The sequence below is a fragment of the Miscanthus floridulus genome, chromosome 10, assembly GCF_019320115.1.
Source record: "Miscanthus floridulus cultivar M001 chromosome 10, ASM1932011v1, whole genome shotgun sequence".
Lineage (NCBI taxonomy): Eukaryota > Viridiplantae > Streptophyta > Magnoliopsida > Poales > Poaceae > Miscanthus > Miscanthus floridulus.
In genome coordinates, this window is record NC_089589.1 from 117,287,034 (window position 1) to 117,304,304 (window position 17,271).

Below are 17,271 nucleotides of genomic sequence, written 5' to 3' on the forward strand. Positions count from 1 at the left end.
ACGTCGTCGGTCTCCTCCCCTCCCCAAGCGCGCCCCCTCCCTCTCCGTCGCCCTCTCCTTCTCCTCTCCCCGAGCGGCGCAGCCTCACATGGCCTCCCTCTCCTCTCCTCCCCCGCAGCACGGCCTCGCACAGCCTCCCTCACCTGAGCGCGGCGGCGTTCCTCCCTCCCCTTAGCACGGCGGCGCCCCTCCCTCCCGTGTTCCTCCCTCTCTGCAAAGGTGGCGCGGCGGTGGACCAGATGTGGAGGCGGGGCCAGATCCAAGGCGGCGGCGCCGGATCTGCGACGGCAACAGCGGTAGTAGCGGCGGATCCGGCGGCGCGGACGCGCAGGGGCCCGCGTAGGCCTCCTCCGACGTCAAATCTGGCGACGGCAGCAGCAGCAGCGGGCCTAGGGCGGTAGATTCGGCGGCGCTGACGCGCGGGAGCGCGCGCAAGCCTCCTCTGGTGTCGAATTTGGCGACGGTAGCAGCAGGAGCGGGCCTAGTGCTGCGGATCAGGCGGCGCGGACACGCGGGCGCGCGCGCAGGCCTCCTCCAGCGTAGAATCCAGCGACAGTAGCAGCAGCAGCAGGAGCAGGCCTAGGGCGGCGACGGCGGATCCGGCGACGCGAGGCCTAGATATAAGCCCGGTTGGGCTGCGGGTTTTTTTTTCTTTTTTTGTTTTTCATTCAATTAACCGAGGCGGGCAGCTAACCATCTCCATTAAGGTACGATTTACCGTGGCCTTTCAGCAGAGGTGGTTGCGAAAACCGCCTCGAAAAAACGTTTTTGCCCGCCTCCTAAAAGATTTGTGTATTAGTGAACATCAATACTTTTTATTTATATTTGATGAAAATTAAGAATCTCTAACTCCTCGGAATATGAGGGTTTCATTCCTTTTAAACGGAGATTTGAGAAATAAGATGTGCATTTATTTTAGGAGAAAGACAGCAGTTGCCAACATCAAACCTTCCGTTTCGTACATCGTCGAATAGGAGTATATCTGCGCAAAATCGTGATGTACGTACAGCACAGTGTACACGACCAAACAGCCCGATCGAAAAGCTGCTCGATTTCGAGTGGAAACTTTAGATCTGCATCGTGCCACTCCCATCGTGCATCACATCGAATGCTCGGCTCGACATGCCTTTCACTTGACGTCGACACCGCTCGCATACGACAAGGCGAGGGCCCACCTTTCGCTTAACTCAGAAAACTATGAAACTAGTTTCTTCATTTTTCCTAAAATCATTCTCTACTTTTTTTCGAAGCCCTAAAATCATTCTCTACTTTTTTTCGGAGCCAGGAACCATAATGAAAAGCATGACTTTAAGAAATGCACGATGTTTGGCATCTCAAGCGCGCTTGTCCACCCCATCTTATCTTTCTGCTTGATCATACGCTCCTGGTGCGTGCATAGGTCTACGATGATGACGACAACCTCGGAAGGGAAGCGGTCACGTCCATCGGATGATGTCGTCCAAGTCGTGGACGTTGGTCTACAATCTAAACAGTCGCACGTTGGTTGTCCAATGAGTCGACACACTTCGTCGTCTTAATGTGCCCTGAAAAAGATAGTGCTGCTACAAAGTCAAACCACGTTATACATTATTGTTAAAGTGTAATCAAGGCTTGAATGATATATATATATATATATATATATATATATATATATATAGGGAGAGACTATTCAGCAGCCGGCTACAAAATAAGTTATTCTGTAGCCACCTCTATTTACCATAATTTTATATACTAATTTACCATAATGTCAATACATATTTACGATAGTTGGGTTACTATAACACATGGGAATATTTACCATAACGTTATAGTAACCACTTAGTAAGGAGTTACTGTAAATCTCGTAAATTAACATAGTAATTATCGTAACTCAAAGTGGGCTACAGAATAAGTTATTCTAATGGCCAGCTACAGAATAGTAGTTCTATATATATATATTATATATATATATATATATATATATATATCTATATATAATCTATGTTAATAATATATCTAATATATAGTAATAGAGAATTTATCATTATATGTCTGTGTGTGTGTGTGTGTGTTTTGGAATTTTCCGTGCATGTCTCGATGCATGGTTAAAGCTAGACATTGCTGTCAAGAAAACATTTTTTTCCGTTTACACGGGGGTTATATGGTGATCCACACTGTGGTCAACAAGGATTTGTTTTGCTCTGCATGTCCGTTTCATATTTGGAACAGTTTTAAATAATTCTAATATTAAACAGGATTTTAGTATTTTAAATAAGTATTTATTCTAGAAAAATGGATATTTTTTTTGAAAAAAATATGTTCCTATATTTTTATAAAGTCTAATTGAGCTCTTTAAATTATTGCTAAGTATGATTTATGTTCCCCTTGCTCATGTGGCACCAAATAAGACAGTTGACGTAATGCATGTAATTCACAAAGCACTTTTAAAACCGTCCATGGAGGTAAATCAGATGATTTTAAGAGCTGAGGTAGTTCTAAAAATCTAATTTTCAATTGAGAAGGGCAAATCACACTTGCACAATAGTTGAGGAAGGTCAGAAGATATTTGTTAGGAGTAATGGTCATGTCGCTAAGTTTTGGCACCAAGAGCTACAGTGTGGACCAGCGCCCGCGGTGGCCCGCGCGCAAGCGGCATGACAACCTGCGCTCGAGGCACTTGTTCGTTGCCGCTCTTCCTCCTCGCCGTTCTTCTTCTATGTCTGCTTCGTCAGCGAGGGACGCCTTTGAGGCTGTGACGTGCGCTAAGATGGCGCTGGAGCTCGAGTGCCCTGGCGTTGTCCTACGCCGCTGATGTGCTGGCCCTCACCATGCGGGACCTCATCACCATGGCGGGAGATCCCTTATACCCGCTGCGGCTAGCACACAAGGGTGTGCTCACCTCGTCGCCCGCCGCAGAGCCCCCGCTCGCAAACTCCACCGTGCCCGCCATCATCGTCATGTTCGTCACAAGGGGTTCACGGTCCATGTGGGCCCATGTACGAATACGTGTCAGACAGTGGACCCATGTACATAGGAGACGTAAAAAATAGTATGGATGAGAGAATAGACGATTTGTAATGACGTAAATCTAGACTTGTAAAATTATAATGGTATATTATTTATATTTATATATATTATGGATAAAAAAAACCCGAGAAAAAAAAACAGAAGCTCCGCTTCCCCCGCTGACGCTGAAACCCCACACCACACCCTACCCAATCCGCCTCCTCGCCCCTCCCCTGCCGCCGCCGCCCTGACACGCCAAGCACCGCCCCGCCCCGCCCTGAGCCCGCCGCCTCCCTGTCGCTACCCCGCAGAGGCCTCCCCTGCCCCATCTCATCCCACCGCCTCCCTGTCGCTACCCCGCAGAGGCCTCCCCTGCCCCATCTCATCCCACCGCCTCCCCGCTGCTACCCCGCAGACGCCTGCCCCGCCCCATTTCATCGGCGGCGAGGAGGATATGCGCGGCAGCCCATAGGTGCCCCCGTCCCCGCCCCCGCCAAAGGAGAGTGAGATCGAGCTCATTGCTCGCATCGGCGTCGAGGAGGACGCCGCTGCCCCGCCCCACCCCGTCCCTGCTCCCTGCCCCCGCAGGTCATCTCCAGAGGCGGCGCGCTTGCCTGCGCCAGCACGCGCCTCCGCGCCGCCGTCCCGCTGACGACTCTCTATAGCGTAGATTCTGCGCCGAAAACCTAGGGCCCGACGCGCCCGTCGATAAAGAGGGCCGACCTTTTTGCTCCCCCGCCCCCTCTTCCAGGTTCGTGATGTTAAACCTCGGTCTTTAGTTTTTCTGTTCTCCCGCTTTGCAGCAAAGGAGCGAGCGGTCCATCTCCGGAGTCAGATTATTGTTTCTTCTTCTATGATGTTGCTTGTTAATTGCTTCTGTTCGCTGTGCTTGGGGTATAGGATGATTCATTTTTTAATCTTGTATTGTTGCCACCGAGTTTAACTTTGGGATTTATGATAAGGCCCCGACTTTTCAATTATACACCTGATTTCATATGACCAAGAACATGAAAATTAAAAACTCAGATCAAGGACTCTTATCATCTGCCCTGCAAAAATCTTTATCAACACTGTCTTGGGGCTGGATTGGTTGTAACATTGAATAGATCGGATTGAAGTGCACAATCATATAATTTTTTGTTAAACAAAAACTGCAAAATAGGTACTTAGGCATCAGGTGGCCTTACATGCCTGTACGATGAAATGTATCACCTAATAAACAACTAAACAAGTGAACAATATTTCTTGATTATCTGTACAGTGAAGGCTACCAATAGAAACAAACAGGTAGCACCCTCTCCGATCTGTGTCCTGATGATTGTTTGACCTCCTGTATATTTGAAGAATGTAGTTATAAGAAAATATTAGCATTTATGGTACACTATTGGTATCAGACAACTGGCTAAAATTGTAAAATTGTACAGGGTCTGTTTGCAGGCTCATAGCATTATAGTCCTCGGACAGGTGTTTGAAAGGCAGATATTGCTGATCAGCAAGTAATTGGCATGATGAGGTGGGGAACTCCATTGCTGGTTTAAGTTAGAGCACGTCTGCTTCAAAAGTATGGTTAGTTATTTGTCTTTGTTGGGAGGAGGGAGAGGTTACCGATGGGTTTGGAGGAGGAGAGGAGGGAGAGGCATCTAGAGATGTTGGGGCATGCCAATGGTTACCGATGGGTTTGGGATGATGGGAGAGGCATCTGGAGATGTCAGGCATGCTGATGTTGACTGATGGGTTTAACTTTGATAAATTTGTTTCAATTGTTATTCTGAACTTCTGATGCAAACATCAATCTTATAGCGCAAAATAGCAGATAAAGAGCTACTCTAACAAATTCAGTCATTGCCCTGTTACCTAGATCTATCCTGTCACATTGTTCATCCATAAATGGTTTGAGAATCCACTCCATAGCAACAATAAAAAAATCTGCCAGAGAGGTCCAAACTAAACCTCTTGGACTCACAATAAGTTATTGTGTTGTGTATTGGAGCTTTGCTCTTGAACTTGGAAAGAGAGAGTTTGTAACAGCTTTGTAATTGTGTTTGTTTTCAGCACAGTGTGTACCTGGTGTTAGATTTATCAATGCATAGTTACGTATTTTATGATGTTTATTCATGTGTTTTCGGTGGAATAGGAGCTCAAGCCGATTCTACCTGCTTGCCCCAGCCAACTGCGCCGTCCTTTGGCTGCGTGCATGGCCCAACGCGAAGAGGTCATCCACTGCGTGTTCTGAATCTTCGACGTAGAGCTCAGGTCCATTACCTGAATGGATCCATCACTTCTATTCCTAAAAGTAAGCAAATCAAATTGTGCAACCAAACTGATTTGCAGATGAGATTTGGAAAAAAGGGGGACATTTTTTTACTTTTTTGTGGTGCTATAAACAAGTTCCTCCTAATTTTCAGTTTGTCTAACGTACCAATCAAGCCCAATTAAGTTGCAGGTGGTAAACTTTGGCTTTCTCACATGTTTTGCTGTTTGATCAAAATTATTTTATTTTATTCACATAAAGTATATTCAAGCACAACCTGATTTAATTACTTAATCTTCTGTTTTAGAATGAATTTTACTTATCTGTTGCAACTCATGATTGTTTGGGACCATGGAAAAACCAACACATGTTAGAGTACGGAATTATCACATGATAAATTGGGTTATTTAACTTGTTCGGTGAGAGTGAATCCATGAAGACCCAAAAAAATGACCAAAGAAGGAGCATTGTACATGAGCAATCAGCATTGTTAGAGACCATCAAGGTACTATATATTATCTCAAGCAGCATTCTTATCTTTACTGGTGAATTACATTACAACAGATAATGTCAAATTCTTCAAGCTCTTGTCTTAACTGTTTCCTATGTTTGTTGACCTGCAGGCATGTGCAAAGCTTGAGAAGATGAGAGAGAAGATGGTTAAGGAGGGGCAGGAGGTGAGCTATCACAAAATGAGGCAGAGCTGAAGAGCAGGCTGCAAGTAGGTTACTGCTGCTGAGAGAGGCTGCTGGTGCATGTTCCATTTGGTTTAGTGGTTATTCAGATTTTTTTTTGGTGTATGTCCAGCATCTGGTCCTTTATTCCCTAGACATCCTCACCGCGGTAACAATCTGGTTGTAAAACAAAACTAATCAATATCAATCTGGATTTATCTGTGAGATGTTTTGTAGACAATGTCAATTCCTTTGAGGTCTCATCTATTAGACGTTTTGATTCATGAAAGATGATAGGACTAGACAAGAAATGGTGGGAAATGCAGGAGCAAGGTTACCAAGTTGCTTCAGCACTTACCGTTGGACAAGTTGGTCAGAGGGGAACTTGTATTCAAGGTCAGTACATCTTACTCTGCAATATATTTCTAATTAGCTACTGAACACCAAAGAATAAGGATCCATGGACAGGAATTTCTCTGGTGTAATTTTTTTCTTTTATTTAGTTGTATAAATATGCTTCACCAATCACAACAATTTCTGTCATTGGGTTGTTTGCAGCTATATTAACTGGCACGAAACTGCTATGCTCATTTAACAGAGAAGAGTGTCTGTTGTTATTAATAATGTTTGGAGACATGCTAACATGGTCTAAAACGGCTATATTTGTTTCTACACTATTTAAATAGCATTATGTACAGTATTTACAAGTTACTGGTAGATGTCTCATATCTGTTAACCATAAGAAGGCCGGGCTGATGCTAATAATAATAGCATATCTAAACATCTGTTCTAATATAGCTTGTTTATGTTTCCCCCTAAGAAGGCCAGAGTGATGGATGTCTTTCTCTCTTGGCATAGTCTTCATTGTTTAGATAAGATTATCTAGATCAGTTGCTTACCTGCATTTGTTATGGCCGCAACGCTTCTATGCGGTAAGCACTTGTTTTATGTCACTTTGTTTATGTTTTGAGCATTGCATGTTATCAGCTTCCAGTGGTAATGGTGAGGTTTGACGGCTTCAAGGAGGAGCTGGGCTTGATCAGTTTGGAGTTTGGAGCTGGTCAACATTGTTGAAATAGAAGCTTTATTAACTGAAAAGGGATGTGGGCAACTTCCAGAAAGGGATGTTGGCTGTGGGCCCTGAGGTCCCATACAATGGCAGCCACGAACAGCCTCAGCACTTGAAGCACAGAAGAAAACCGGGCCACAGCCTCAAGATCTGGAGCCAATATTCATTGATCCTTGTTGCGCACTAATTTTCTGAATGTCTTCGTCCTTTTTTTCTTTGTAATCATTAATTACCTCAACAGAGAATTGGTTCTGAAAAGAATAATTTGATTGCGTCAATATTGTTTGATCCGAAGAATTTCTTGAAACATATTGCAAATCTGTGCTTGTACTACTCTACGAGAATACGTACAAGATAACAAGCATCTTGTGTGGATCTTTTTGGTTTTGAGTGACAAGTTCAACGTAGTTGTGTGCTTTTGTGCGAATTGTTCATGCGTGATGAGTAATAGTTTTGGATATAAACATAATGTTGGATCATGCTCTAAACATTATTTTCTAATGATATAACACATGTTTAAACTTTAATTGCCATGGTGTTATTTTTTGTTGTTGCATTGTATGGAGAATTTTCATAGGAGGAATTTAACAAATGAGCAACGACACAACACACAAACTTAGGATCAACATATTGAAGGAACAAATGAATGACCATATGAGGTCTGAAGTAAGCGTACACAGAGATAAACAAAAGGATGGAAAGAAATTGTCGGTGCAACACTCTGATGACTACAATCCATTGACAAAAGACAAAAGGTATATCTAAGTATGTTTTGTCTATGTGATTGTATATCATGAGATTCTATCTATATATCCCCCGTAGCATCGCACGGACACTCAACTAGTACAAATAAAAGCCTTTTTATGGTTTATTTTTTCTCATCAAATTCTATAACCGGATATCTTATTTCTCAACTCTCAAAACTACTAAATAAATATTTAAACATGTTTTAAAAACTTGTTAAAACATAAAATTTTCTTTCCACAAATCATGGCATTGTTACATCACTATTACTAGAAAAAAGTTCATTTGACACCGTCTTGTTTGACAAAATTTAATGGTGTTAAAATTCGTGAAATATGTTAAATGAAGCTGGAAAGCCTTTTCGTTACGTCCGACGTTGGGCCCGGCCCAACTGGCGCGGAGGAGTTGGTCCAACTCTCCAAGACGGGGCTGGACCGACGACTGCAGCCTCCATTTTCGGTCCAATTCCGACTTGGTCTCTCTTTCCCCGAATCCGACCTGATCAGGAGGGAGGGAGGTAGGGTTCGCCTCCGCCCATATAGATCCAGCCACCCCGCCGCCGCGCCATCGACAGCTAGGGTTGCCAGATCTCACTTCCAATCGCTGTAAGCTCGAGGTTTCCCGGCGAGAAGGATCCGATTTGCCGCGGATGGCAGGGGGTGAAGGTTCGCCCAGGCGGCGCACCGCCAAAAGCGTGGAGGCCGCGGCGACGGGACCGCTGAGGAGGTGCTCCACCAAGCGGAAGTCGGGGAAGGAGGAGGCGTCTGGTCGGATGCCTCGTCCGCGCGCCTCAGGAAGGAAGGAGACAGCCGCGGCGTCGGCGTCCGCCTGTGCAGATGCAGAGAAGTCGGCAGGGGTGAAGAACCTGTTGTCGGCGAAGGATATTCGGTGGATCCTAGCCCAGAAGCCGGAGGCTCCGCCGCCAACCTATCAGGCCCTGAAGCGCAGCAACCCGGAGCTGGTGCCGCGGCCGGGGGAGGAGGAGGACAAGAAGCTGTGTGGGCTCTACGTCCTGGCCAGGGCGTTCTACGAGGTGGAGGAGAGGTTACCGAAGCTTCAGAAGTGGATGCGCAGTGAGCTGAAGGAGAAGGGGTACGTCGAGGTCGACGATGAGTGGTTCAAGCGCAAGGCTGAAGCGCAGGCGAGAATCGACAGGGATTGGCCCAGTGTCAGAGCCAAGATCGATGCCCTCTGGGGCCCCTCAGAAGGTGGTGACGAGAGCGACTCTGACGAGGAAGATGGAGAGGACGAGGATGCTATGGATTCACTGAAGGATTATATGTAATTAACTGCACATATATAATCTATATATATGTATGTTTGCACTGAGTTAGGTCATCTTTAATTGTGATTCATGATGCTTGTTCTAAGTTTAAGTGCTGTCGAAGGACATGGTCATGTAACTATTTAACTAAAAAATTTTATATAGTAGTAACATGATGATTGTCTAGTGTTACTGAGGCTTCGCTTAGAACTGGCTATGCTAGGCGCCTTGATCGATTTTGCAGGTGCCATGACCTTGGAGGTTCAACTGCAAGTGATTTTGAGGGAAAAAAAAAAGAAGGCAAAATGCATACTTTGGTTGGCTCTGTGACTGTTAATTCGGTCATGCCCCCAAGCAGACTTATTGAAACACTGAAACTGAAATGCATACTGAGATACCTCATGCCCCTGTTTATTCAAATTCTGTTATTGCAGCATTTTTTTTTTGTGCATTTCAACTGTATTATTATATTGGTTCAAACTCAGCTATCGCAGCTTATTTGTGCATTTGAACTGTATGTTAGTATTTACCCAATGCTTGGCTGTCGAAGCTTTCCCTTGGTCCAGTCTCTTTCGGTTATGCTTCACCTGAAGCACATGCACTTGGAGGTGCCTATAGTGATGTTTATTTCTGTCCAGTAAGCCAGTTCGTTTGAGATGTAATGATCTGTAGTCGTCTTATTCTGTGTGAATGTGTGCTTCAGTCAGTTGTTCCTGATGACCCCTGACTTGGCTCAAAATGGCAACGGGTACCCGAAACCCGAGTACCCGACGGGTTTTACCCGATAAGGAGAGGGTATGGAAGACATTTTGCACCCGCGGGTGGACGAATTCTTGTACCCATCGGGTATACGGGTACGGGTGTGGGTGTATACTACCCATACCCGCATACCCACGGGTAAAAAAAACCCGCATAAATAATACCCAACCTCTGCAATTTTAGCTCATATAAGCATATAGCCTATATTTGGCCCATATAAGCATATGAGTATATATATTCCAGAACTCCCTCAAACCATAATCCTCATCCTCACTCCACTCCACCAGCTATCAGACGACCAGCGGTTGAATCGCGGCGTCGCGGGCTCGCGCGACCCCACGCGCGCCGTCCGCTCGCCGCCCCTCCGCGGCTCCACCTCCACGGCTCTGCCCTCTGCCGCTCCTCTCTCCTCTGCCGTTCTCTCCCCAATCCCCACCACGCCGTCTCCGGTCTCCACTGCCCAGTCCCCACCAGTGCCCCCAACGAGCACAGCGCCGTCGCCGTCGCCATCTCCGGTAGCCATGGTGGAGAACTCCGGAATAGGACAAGATGATAGTCGGTGATGCTCTTCCTCAACCCTAACCTCGAAATCCATTGTTGCAGTTGCAGTTGTTCTTCTTGATCCCATTTGCCTTCTGCCCTTCTGAGTTTTGACCCTGCGCCGTCCCCGAAGGGACGTCGTCCTGCGACCGCCGGATCCGGAGGAGGCGACGAAGAACGGCGCATGTGCACCGCCTACCCCGACGCCTGCCCCGCTCGTCCTGCCACCTCCTGCACAAGCCACTGCACCGGTCGCTGCTGCTAAGCCGAAGCCAAAGGGCGTCCCTGTTGGTCCGGCGGCCAAGAAGGTTGCGGCCAAGAAGGGTGGTCGGCCTCCCCTGTCTCCAACGAGCATAGCTGCAGCTGCTCAGAAAGTGCAAAATCAGCACCTCAAACGCAGCCTTGGGTAAGCAAAGATGACTTTCTCTGCTCAGATATATGCAAGATTGTGTATTGGTCTAGCAAAGATGATGGCTTTCATTGTGTGAGAGGTCCACAGATGAACCAAAAACTAGTCTGTGTAGCGTGTGATTTTCGTTTTGGGAAGTGAGGCCTTAACCTCACCGTGACATCTGGTGGTTGAAATTATCTTGTGCTAAGTTGTTTCTGGTGCCAGTGTTCTTCGTTCTTTTCTTCCTCCCTGTTGTTGCTTCGATCTCTTGGTCGAGATGGTTTTTGGTGATTTTGGTTGATTAATGACGAGCAGTGATATGTGCTAATCGATTCCTCCAAGTAAACCTGTTCAATTTGGCACGAGCTCAGAGATCGATTTGTTTTTCGTTTTTAGGAGGAAAACTGAGTTCTTACACAAGATGGGGATTTATGGGAATTTGAGTTGGAATTGGGCGATGATTCTTTCGGGATATCTCCTCAATCTTGTTGTGATCCCCTATGCAAGTTTTGGGAGCAAGTCGTTTTAATTTAGTTCGAATTTCCTTGGTTCCTGGTGCCGCTCTCTTCTCTATTCTTGCGTTCGTCGGTCTCCTGTATTCCAGTCCCGAGCAAATCAGCACAGCAACGTGCTTGCCCTTGGTGGGCTGCTCACCGAGCCAGAGTCCAGCAACGAGCGCATCAGCACCAGGCGTGCTTGCATCGAGCTGCCCTTGTTCCTGGCCATGCGTGGCCTTGTTAGTTTCTGCTCGTTCGTCAGTTTTTCAGCAGGTTGGAGTGCAGCCCCTCCATTCTGATTCGTTTGCTTTTTCTACTTCTCTGAATGTTGGAGTGCAGTTCAGTTTCAGTCCAGTGTCCAGAAATGACAGCAGTTTGCTCTTTTCATTTGTTTGATCAGAAAGCTTGCATCTTCCATCCGTGAACTACTCTAGCAATCTTTGGCTACTGAATTAAGTATTTAAATTACTTCTTTTCACTAGTAGTAGTTCACGTGATTTGTTTTTCTCAAGCAAGTAGCTCTTTTGGTCAATCATAAATAAATATTCAGGTTTGGTCTATTTGTGATCTGCTAGCTTATTTTTTATTGAGCTAATTGCTCGATGTGCTTGTACAGACTGAACAAGATGTCAGCTACTGCTAGTGATGGGAGCAGCAACCCGCAATGTGGGTCACAAGCATCACAAGTGCAATCAGATTCAGTTCCAATCTCTGGATCACCTCAGCTTGAATCGACCAATGATTCACTGCCAATTGAGATAGATGATGACGATGAAGAGGAAGAGATCATTGCTGGTTCTAAGAGGAAGCTCAAATCTGCCGTTTGGAATGAGTTCACAAAAGTGCAGATTGGCAACAGTGAATATGCAAAATGTAACCATTGTGGGAAGAAACTTTCTGGGTTGTCCAGAAATGGGACTAACCATTTGAAGCATCACTTGAAGACTTGTGTGCTAAAGAAGATCAAGCTTAATGGGCAGACAATGGTACAAGCTGGTTTGAGATTTGATAGGACAGAGGCAGGCACAATTTCAGTGGAGAACTACACCTTTGACCAAGATATAGCTAGAAAAGAACTTAGTGCCATGATAGTTCTCCATGAGTACCCTTTAAGCATGGTTGATCATGTTGGCTTTTGAAGATTTGTTGGCGCACTTCAACCACTATTTAGAATTGGGACAAGGAACACAATAAGGTATAAGATCTATGAGCCCGCATCCTTTATGCCATTTGTATGAGCCCATATCAGTTTCCTAATATTTTATATTTTATTTCAGATCTGATATTGTGGCACAATATGAGCTGGAGAAGAAAAAAGCCATTGCATATATGGCTGGAATTCAGTCAAGGGTGGCCATCACTACAGATTTGTGGACATCTGACAACCAAAAGAGAGGTTATATGGTGTTATGACCGGCGTCCAGTATCAAAGGCGCCGGCCCATTAGTGGCTAATGGCTGATAGCAGCCGGATAGGTTAGGGGGCCTAAAGGCCCATAGTATTATTAGTATTATTTCTATTAGCTATAAATATCAATTGTGAGACACTTGGATAATTAAGCAAGAGTAATATACTTACTCGGCTTCCTTTGGGAGCCGGGAGTTGCCCTAGCCGCCGCCTGTTCTTCTCCTTCCCTCGCGATCACGGCGCCCCGCCGCCGTGCCCTGCATCCGGCCACCCCGCACACGTACAATCTCCGATCGACCAAGGGGAAGGTACAGGTTCGTATCAACCTGGTATCAGAGCCATGTCGATCCAGCCCTCCACCGCCGCCGTTCCGCCATCATCCACGCCGGCGCCTTCCGCCTCCGGCGTCCTGCCCCAGGCAGCCGCATCAACGTCAGCCCTGGTGCCGACCTCCTCGCAGCCGCTGGCACAGGGCGCGCCAAGGGGGCCGCGCGCCGTCTTCACGCTCGAACAGACGACAGATGCGATCGTCGACCTCAGCCATGGTTTGGCCGAGCTGCGACTGACGATGAACACCATGCTCCAGCTCTTCAACACCTCACCGCCACAGTATGGCGCACCACAGCTGCAGTACGGCGCGTCGCCGCATCAGCCGCTCCTACCTCCGCCGTCCCCGTCGGTCGCCCTTCAGCACGCGCAGCCGGCCTCCTACCCCTACGGGATGCCCTCCGACGCAGGGCTCTCGACGGCGCCATCGCCTACTTCGTCGTCCGTTCCGATCCATCAACTCCGTTTTCCGCCGTCGCCGTCCCAGATTCCGCCATGGGCGCTGAACTCATCCGGGCCGGTCTACACGTCGGTGCCCCCCCCGGTCACATGTGCCCGATCATGGCGCACCGATGGTGTCGGGAACCCTCTACGGCGGCACGGACGGCCTCCTCCTCCCTGGCAGCAGCGTGGCGCCATCGCCTCCATCCTACCACGCACCCGGCTACGGGGGGGGTGCCCTGGAATCAGCGCAGGGCAACGGGCCGCCCAAGTTCCACAAGATCGAGTTCACGACGTACGATGGCTCCGTCGATCCGCTGAACTGGCTCACGCACTGTGAGCAATTCTTCCGCGGCCAACTCACGCCGGCATCGCAGCGCACCTGGATGGCGTCCTATCACCTCACGGGCGACGCCCAGACGTGGTACTATGCCCTCGAGCAGGACGAGGGCCAGCCACCATGGGATCGGTTCAAGGACTTGTGTCGCCTTCGCTTCGGACCGCCCATTCGTGGCACTCGCCTGGCAGAGCTGGGCCGGCTGCCCTTCCACTCCACGGTGGACGAGTTCGCAGGCCGTTTTCAAGCGGTCCTGGCTCACGCCCGGGACATCTCCACCCGCCAGAAAGCGGAACTCTTCGTGGGCGGCCTGCCTGATCACCTCCGCGTGGACGTGGAGATGCACGAACCCGGTGACCTCCAGATGGCCATGTACCTGGCGCGCACTTTCGAACGCAAGGCCACGGCCCTCGCGGCACCAGCACAGCGTGGCGCTCGCCCTCCCCAGCGGCAGACTCCTTCGGCTCGCTCAACCGCTGGGGGAGGGACTCCAGCCGGTGCGCCCGCTCCTACCGCGCCGACCCCGACCGGCCTCGCTACACCCGCCCGCACCTTCCGTCGCTTGACACCGGCAGAGATGCTCGAGCGCCGTCGCCAGGGGCTTTGCTACAACTGCGATGAGCAGTACGTGCGCGGCCACATCTGCCCGCGTGTCTTCTACCTGGAGTCCTCCGACTACATCGACGACGACGCCTTCACCGGGGCAGAGGCCGCCGCGGACGCCGCTGCCGAGGACCCCACGGCACCACCAGACGGGGCTACTGCAAATGCTCTGGTGGTCTCCGTGTACGCTCTTGCAGGGATCCGCACCTACCACACCATGCTGCTGCCCGTCACCATCAACGGGGAACGTCTCCTCGCCCTGCTGGACACCGGCTCCACAAACACCTTCCTCCAGATTACGGTCATGCGCCGCCTGGGGATTGTTCCGCATGGCGGCACCAACCTCCGTGTCACTGTCGCGAACGGGGAGCGTTTGCCGTGCGAGGGGATCGCCCGCGATCTGCCCATCCTCATCGGTGGCGAGTCCTTCCCCGTCACGTGTGTGGGGCTCGCCCTCGGCTGCTTCGACTTCATCCTCGGCGTCGACTTCCTGGGAGCTTTGGGGCCTCTCCTGTGGGACTTCGAGGGCCTCACCGTCTCCTTCCAGCGCGGCGACCAGCGCGTCACGTGGCAGTGCATGGGCGCCCCGGGTGCTTCGACACACCAGCAGCAACTGGCCGCGACCACGCCGGACCAGCAGCGGCCACTGCTGGATCAGCTCCTGCAGCAACACGGGGCCATCTTCGACGAGCCGTGTGGTCTTCCACCCAGGCGCACCTACGACCACCGCATCCACCTCCTACCGGGGACCGCGCCAGTGGCGGTGCGGCCCTACCGGTACCCGCAGCTCCAGAAGGATGAGCTGGAGCGGCAATGCGCCGCCATGTTGGAGCAGGGCATCATTCGGCCGAGCTCGTCACCATTCTCCGCCCCTGTGCTGCTCGTCAAGAAGTCGGACGGGGCGTGGCGGTTCTGCATCGACTACCGCGCGCTCAACGATAAGACGTCCAAGGACAAGTTCCCGATCCCGGTGGTCGACGAGCTCCTCGACGAGCTACGCGGGGCACGCTTCTTCACCAAGCTCGACCTCCGCTCGGGCTATCACCAAGTGCGCATGCACCCGGCGGACATTGAGAAGACCGCTTTCCGCACCCACCACGGCCACTTCGAGTTCTTGGTGATGCCGTTTGGGCTGTCCAACGCCCCGGCAACTTTCCAAGCCCTGATGAACGACGTCCTCCGGCCATTTCTTCGTAGGTTCGTGCTGGTCTTCTTCGATGACATCTTGATCTACAGCTCTTCGTGGTCCGAGCACCTCCAGCACGTCGGCCTCGTCTTCTCCGCCTTGAAGGCTCACGGCCTCTACCTAAAGAGGTCCAAGTGCTCCTTTGGGACGCTCTCCGTCAACTACCTCGGGCACGTCATCTCCGCCGACGGCGTCGCTATGGACAGCGACAAGGTGGCTGCGGTCTCCTCGTGGCCGACGCCGCGTTCACCCCGGGGCGTCCGAGGCTTCCTCGGGCTTGCAGGCTACTACCGCAAGTTCATCCGCGACTTCGGCTCCATCGCTGCTCCACTCACTCGTCTCCTGCGCAAGGAGGCGTTCGCCTGGACGACGGAGGCGGCGGAGGCCTTCGACGCCCTCAAGAGGGCCTTGTCATCCGCCCCTGTTTTGCAGATGCCGGATTTCACTCGCGAGTTCGTCGTCGACTGTGACGCCTCAGGTGCAGGCTTCGGCGCCGTCCTCCACCAGGGGTCGGGCCCCCTGGCGTTCTTCAGCCGACCCTTCGTCGCGCGCCATGTCAAGCTCGCGGCCTACGAGCGCGAGCTCATCGGACTGGTGCAGGCGGTCCGGCACTGGCGGCCGTACTTGTGGGGACGCCGCTTCCTCGTCCGCACCGACCACTACAGTTTGAAGTTCCTGCTCGACCAACGGCTTTCCACTCTTCCGCAACATCAGTGGGTTAGCAAGCTGCTCGGATTCGACTTCGCGGTGGAATACCGCCTCGGACGTCTCAACTCGGTGGCGGATGCACTGTCCCGCCGCGACGAGGACGCTGTGGCAGCATTTCCCTTGTCTGGGCCGTCCTTCGCCATCTACGACGACATCAGGGCAGCCACCCGGGAGGACCCAGTGGCACGCGGCCTCTTGCAGCAGCAGGACGCGGGGACGTTGGAGGCGCCCTGGACCACCGCGGACGGCTTCCTCCTTCATGGCAAACGTGTCTACGTTCCTGACCTGCAGGATTTGCGCCATCAGGTGGTGACCTTGGCGCATACCACGGGCCATGAGGGCGTCCAGAAGACCCTCGTCCGTCTGCGCAACGACTTCTACATCCCTGGCGACCGCAAGCTTGTACACGACTACGTCCGCACGTGTGGTGTGTGTCAGCGCAACAAAACGCCCACGACACAACCGGCCGGTCTCCTGCAGCCCTTGGATGTGCCGTCCCAAGTGTGGGCCGACATCTCCATGGATTTCATCGACGCCCTTCCCAAGGTCCATGGTAAATCTGTGATTCTAACGGTGGTGGATCGCTTCTCCAAGTATGCGCACTTCATCGCCCTCAGCCACCCTTACACGGCCGCGTCGGTGGCTCGCGCCTTCTTCGACGGGATCGTGCGGCTTCATGGCTTCCCCACTTCCATCGTCAGCGACCGCGATCCGGTCTTCACCAGCCACTTGTGGAGGGATTTGTTTCGCCTTGCAGGGGTGCAGCAGCGGCTCAGCACGGCCTTTCATCCTCAGACGGACGGCCAGTCTGAGATCGTCAACAAAGTGATCGCCATGTACTTGCGCTGTGCGACCGGTGACAGGCCGCGCTCATGGGTCGACTGGCTACCATGGGCGGAGTACTGCTACAACACGTCGTACCACACGGCGCTTCGTGCGACTCCGTTCGAGATTGTCTACGGCCGCCCACCGCCTTCCCTGCTGCCCCACCAGGAGGGGGCGGCTGAGACGGAGGACGCGGATGCCATTCTTCGGGACCGCGACGCGTTTCTGGTCGAGGTCCGGGAGCGCCTCCTCCAGGCGCAACA

General features: G+C 50.7%; 1 protein-coding gene and 1 long non-coding RNA gene across 3 annotated transcripts; both read left to right on the forward strand.

Moving 5' to 3' along the window:
• Positions 1-3,098: 3,098 nt before the first annotated feature.
• On the forward strand, positions 3,099-7,487 carry LOC136487039 (uncharacterized). Of its 2 annotated transcripts, none has more exons than XR_010767120.1 (4): positions 3,099-3,736; positions 4,410-5,741; positions 5,860-6,306; positions 6,898-7,487. It is a non-coding gene; the product is annotated as an uncharacterized lncRNA (long non-coding RNA). The 2 variants fall into 2 exon arrangements; XR_010767119.1 differs by having other exon boundaries at positions 3,113-3,736; positions 5,120-5,741; positions 6,898-7,368.
• A 343-nt stretch (positions 7,488-7,830) lies between these two features.
• LOC136485453 (uncharacterized) lies at positions 7,831-9,179 on the forward strand. Its single transcript, XM_066482328.1, has one exon. The coding sequence runs from the start codon at positions 8,373-8,375 to the stop codon at positions 9,006-9,008; it is 636 nt and encodes a 211-aa protein (XP_066338425.1). The 5' UTR covers positions 7,831-8,372; the 3' UTR covers positions 9,009-9,179.
• The last annotated feature ends 8,092 nt before the right edge of the window (positions 9,180-17,271 follow it).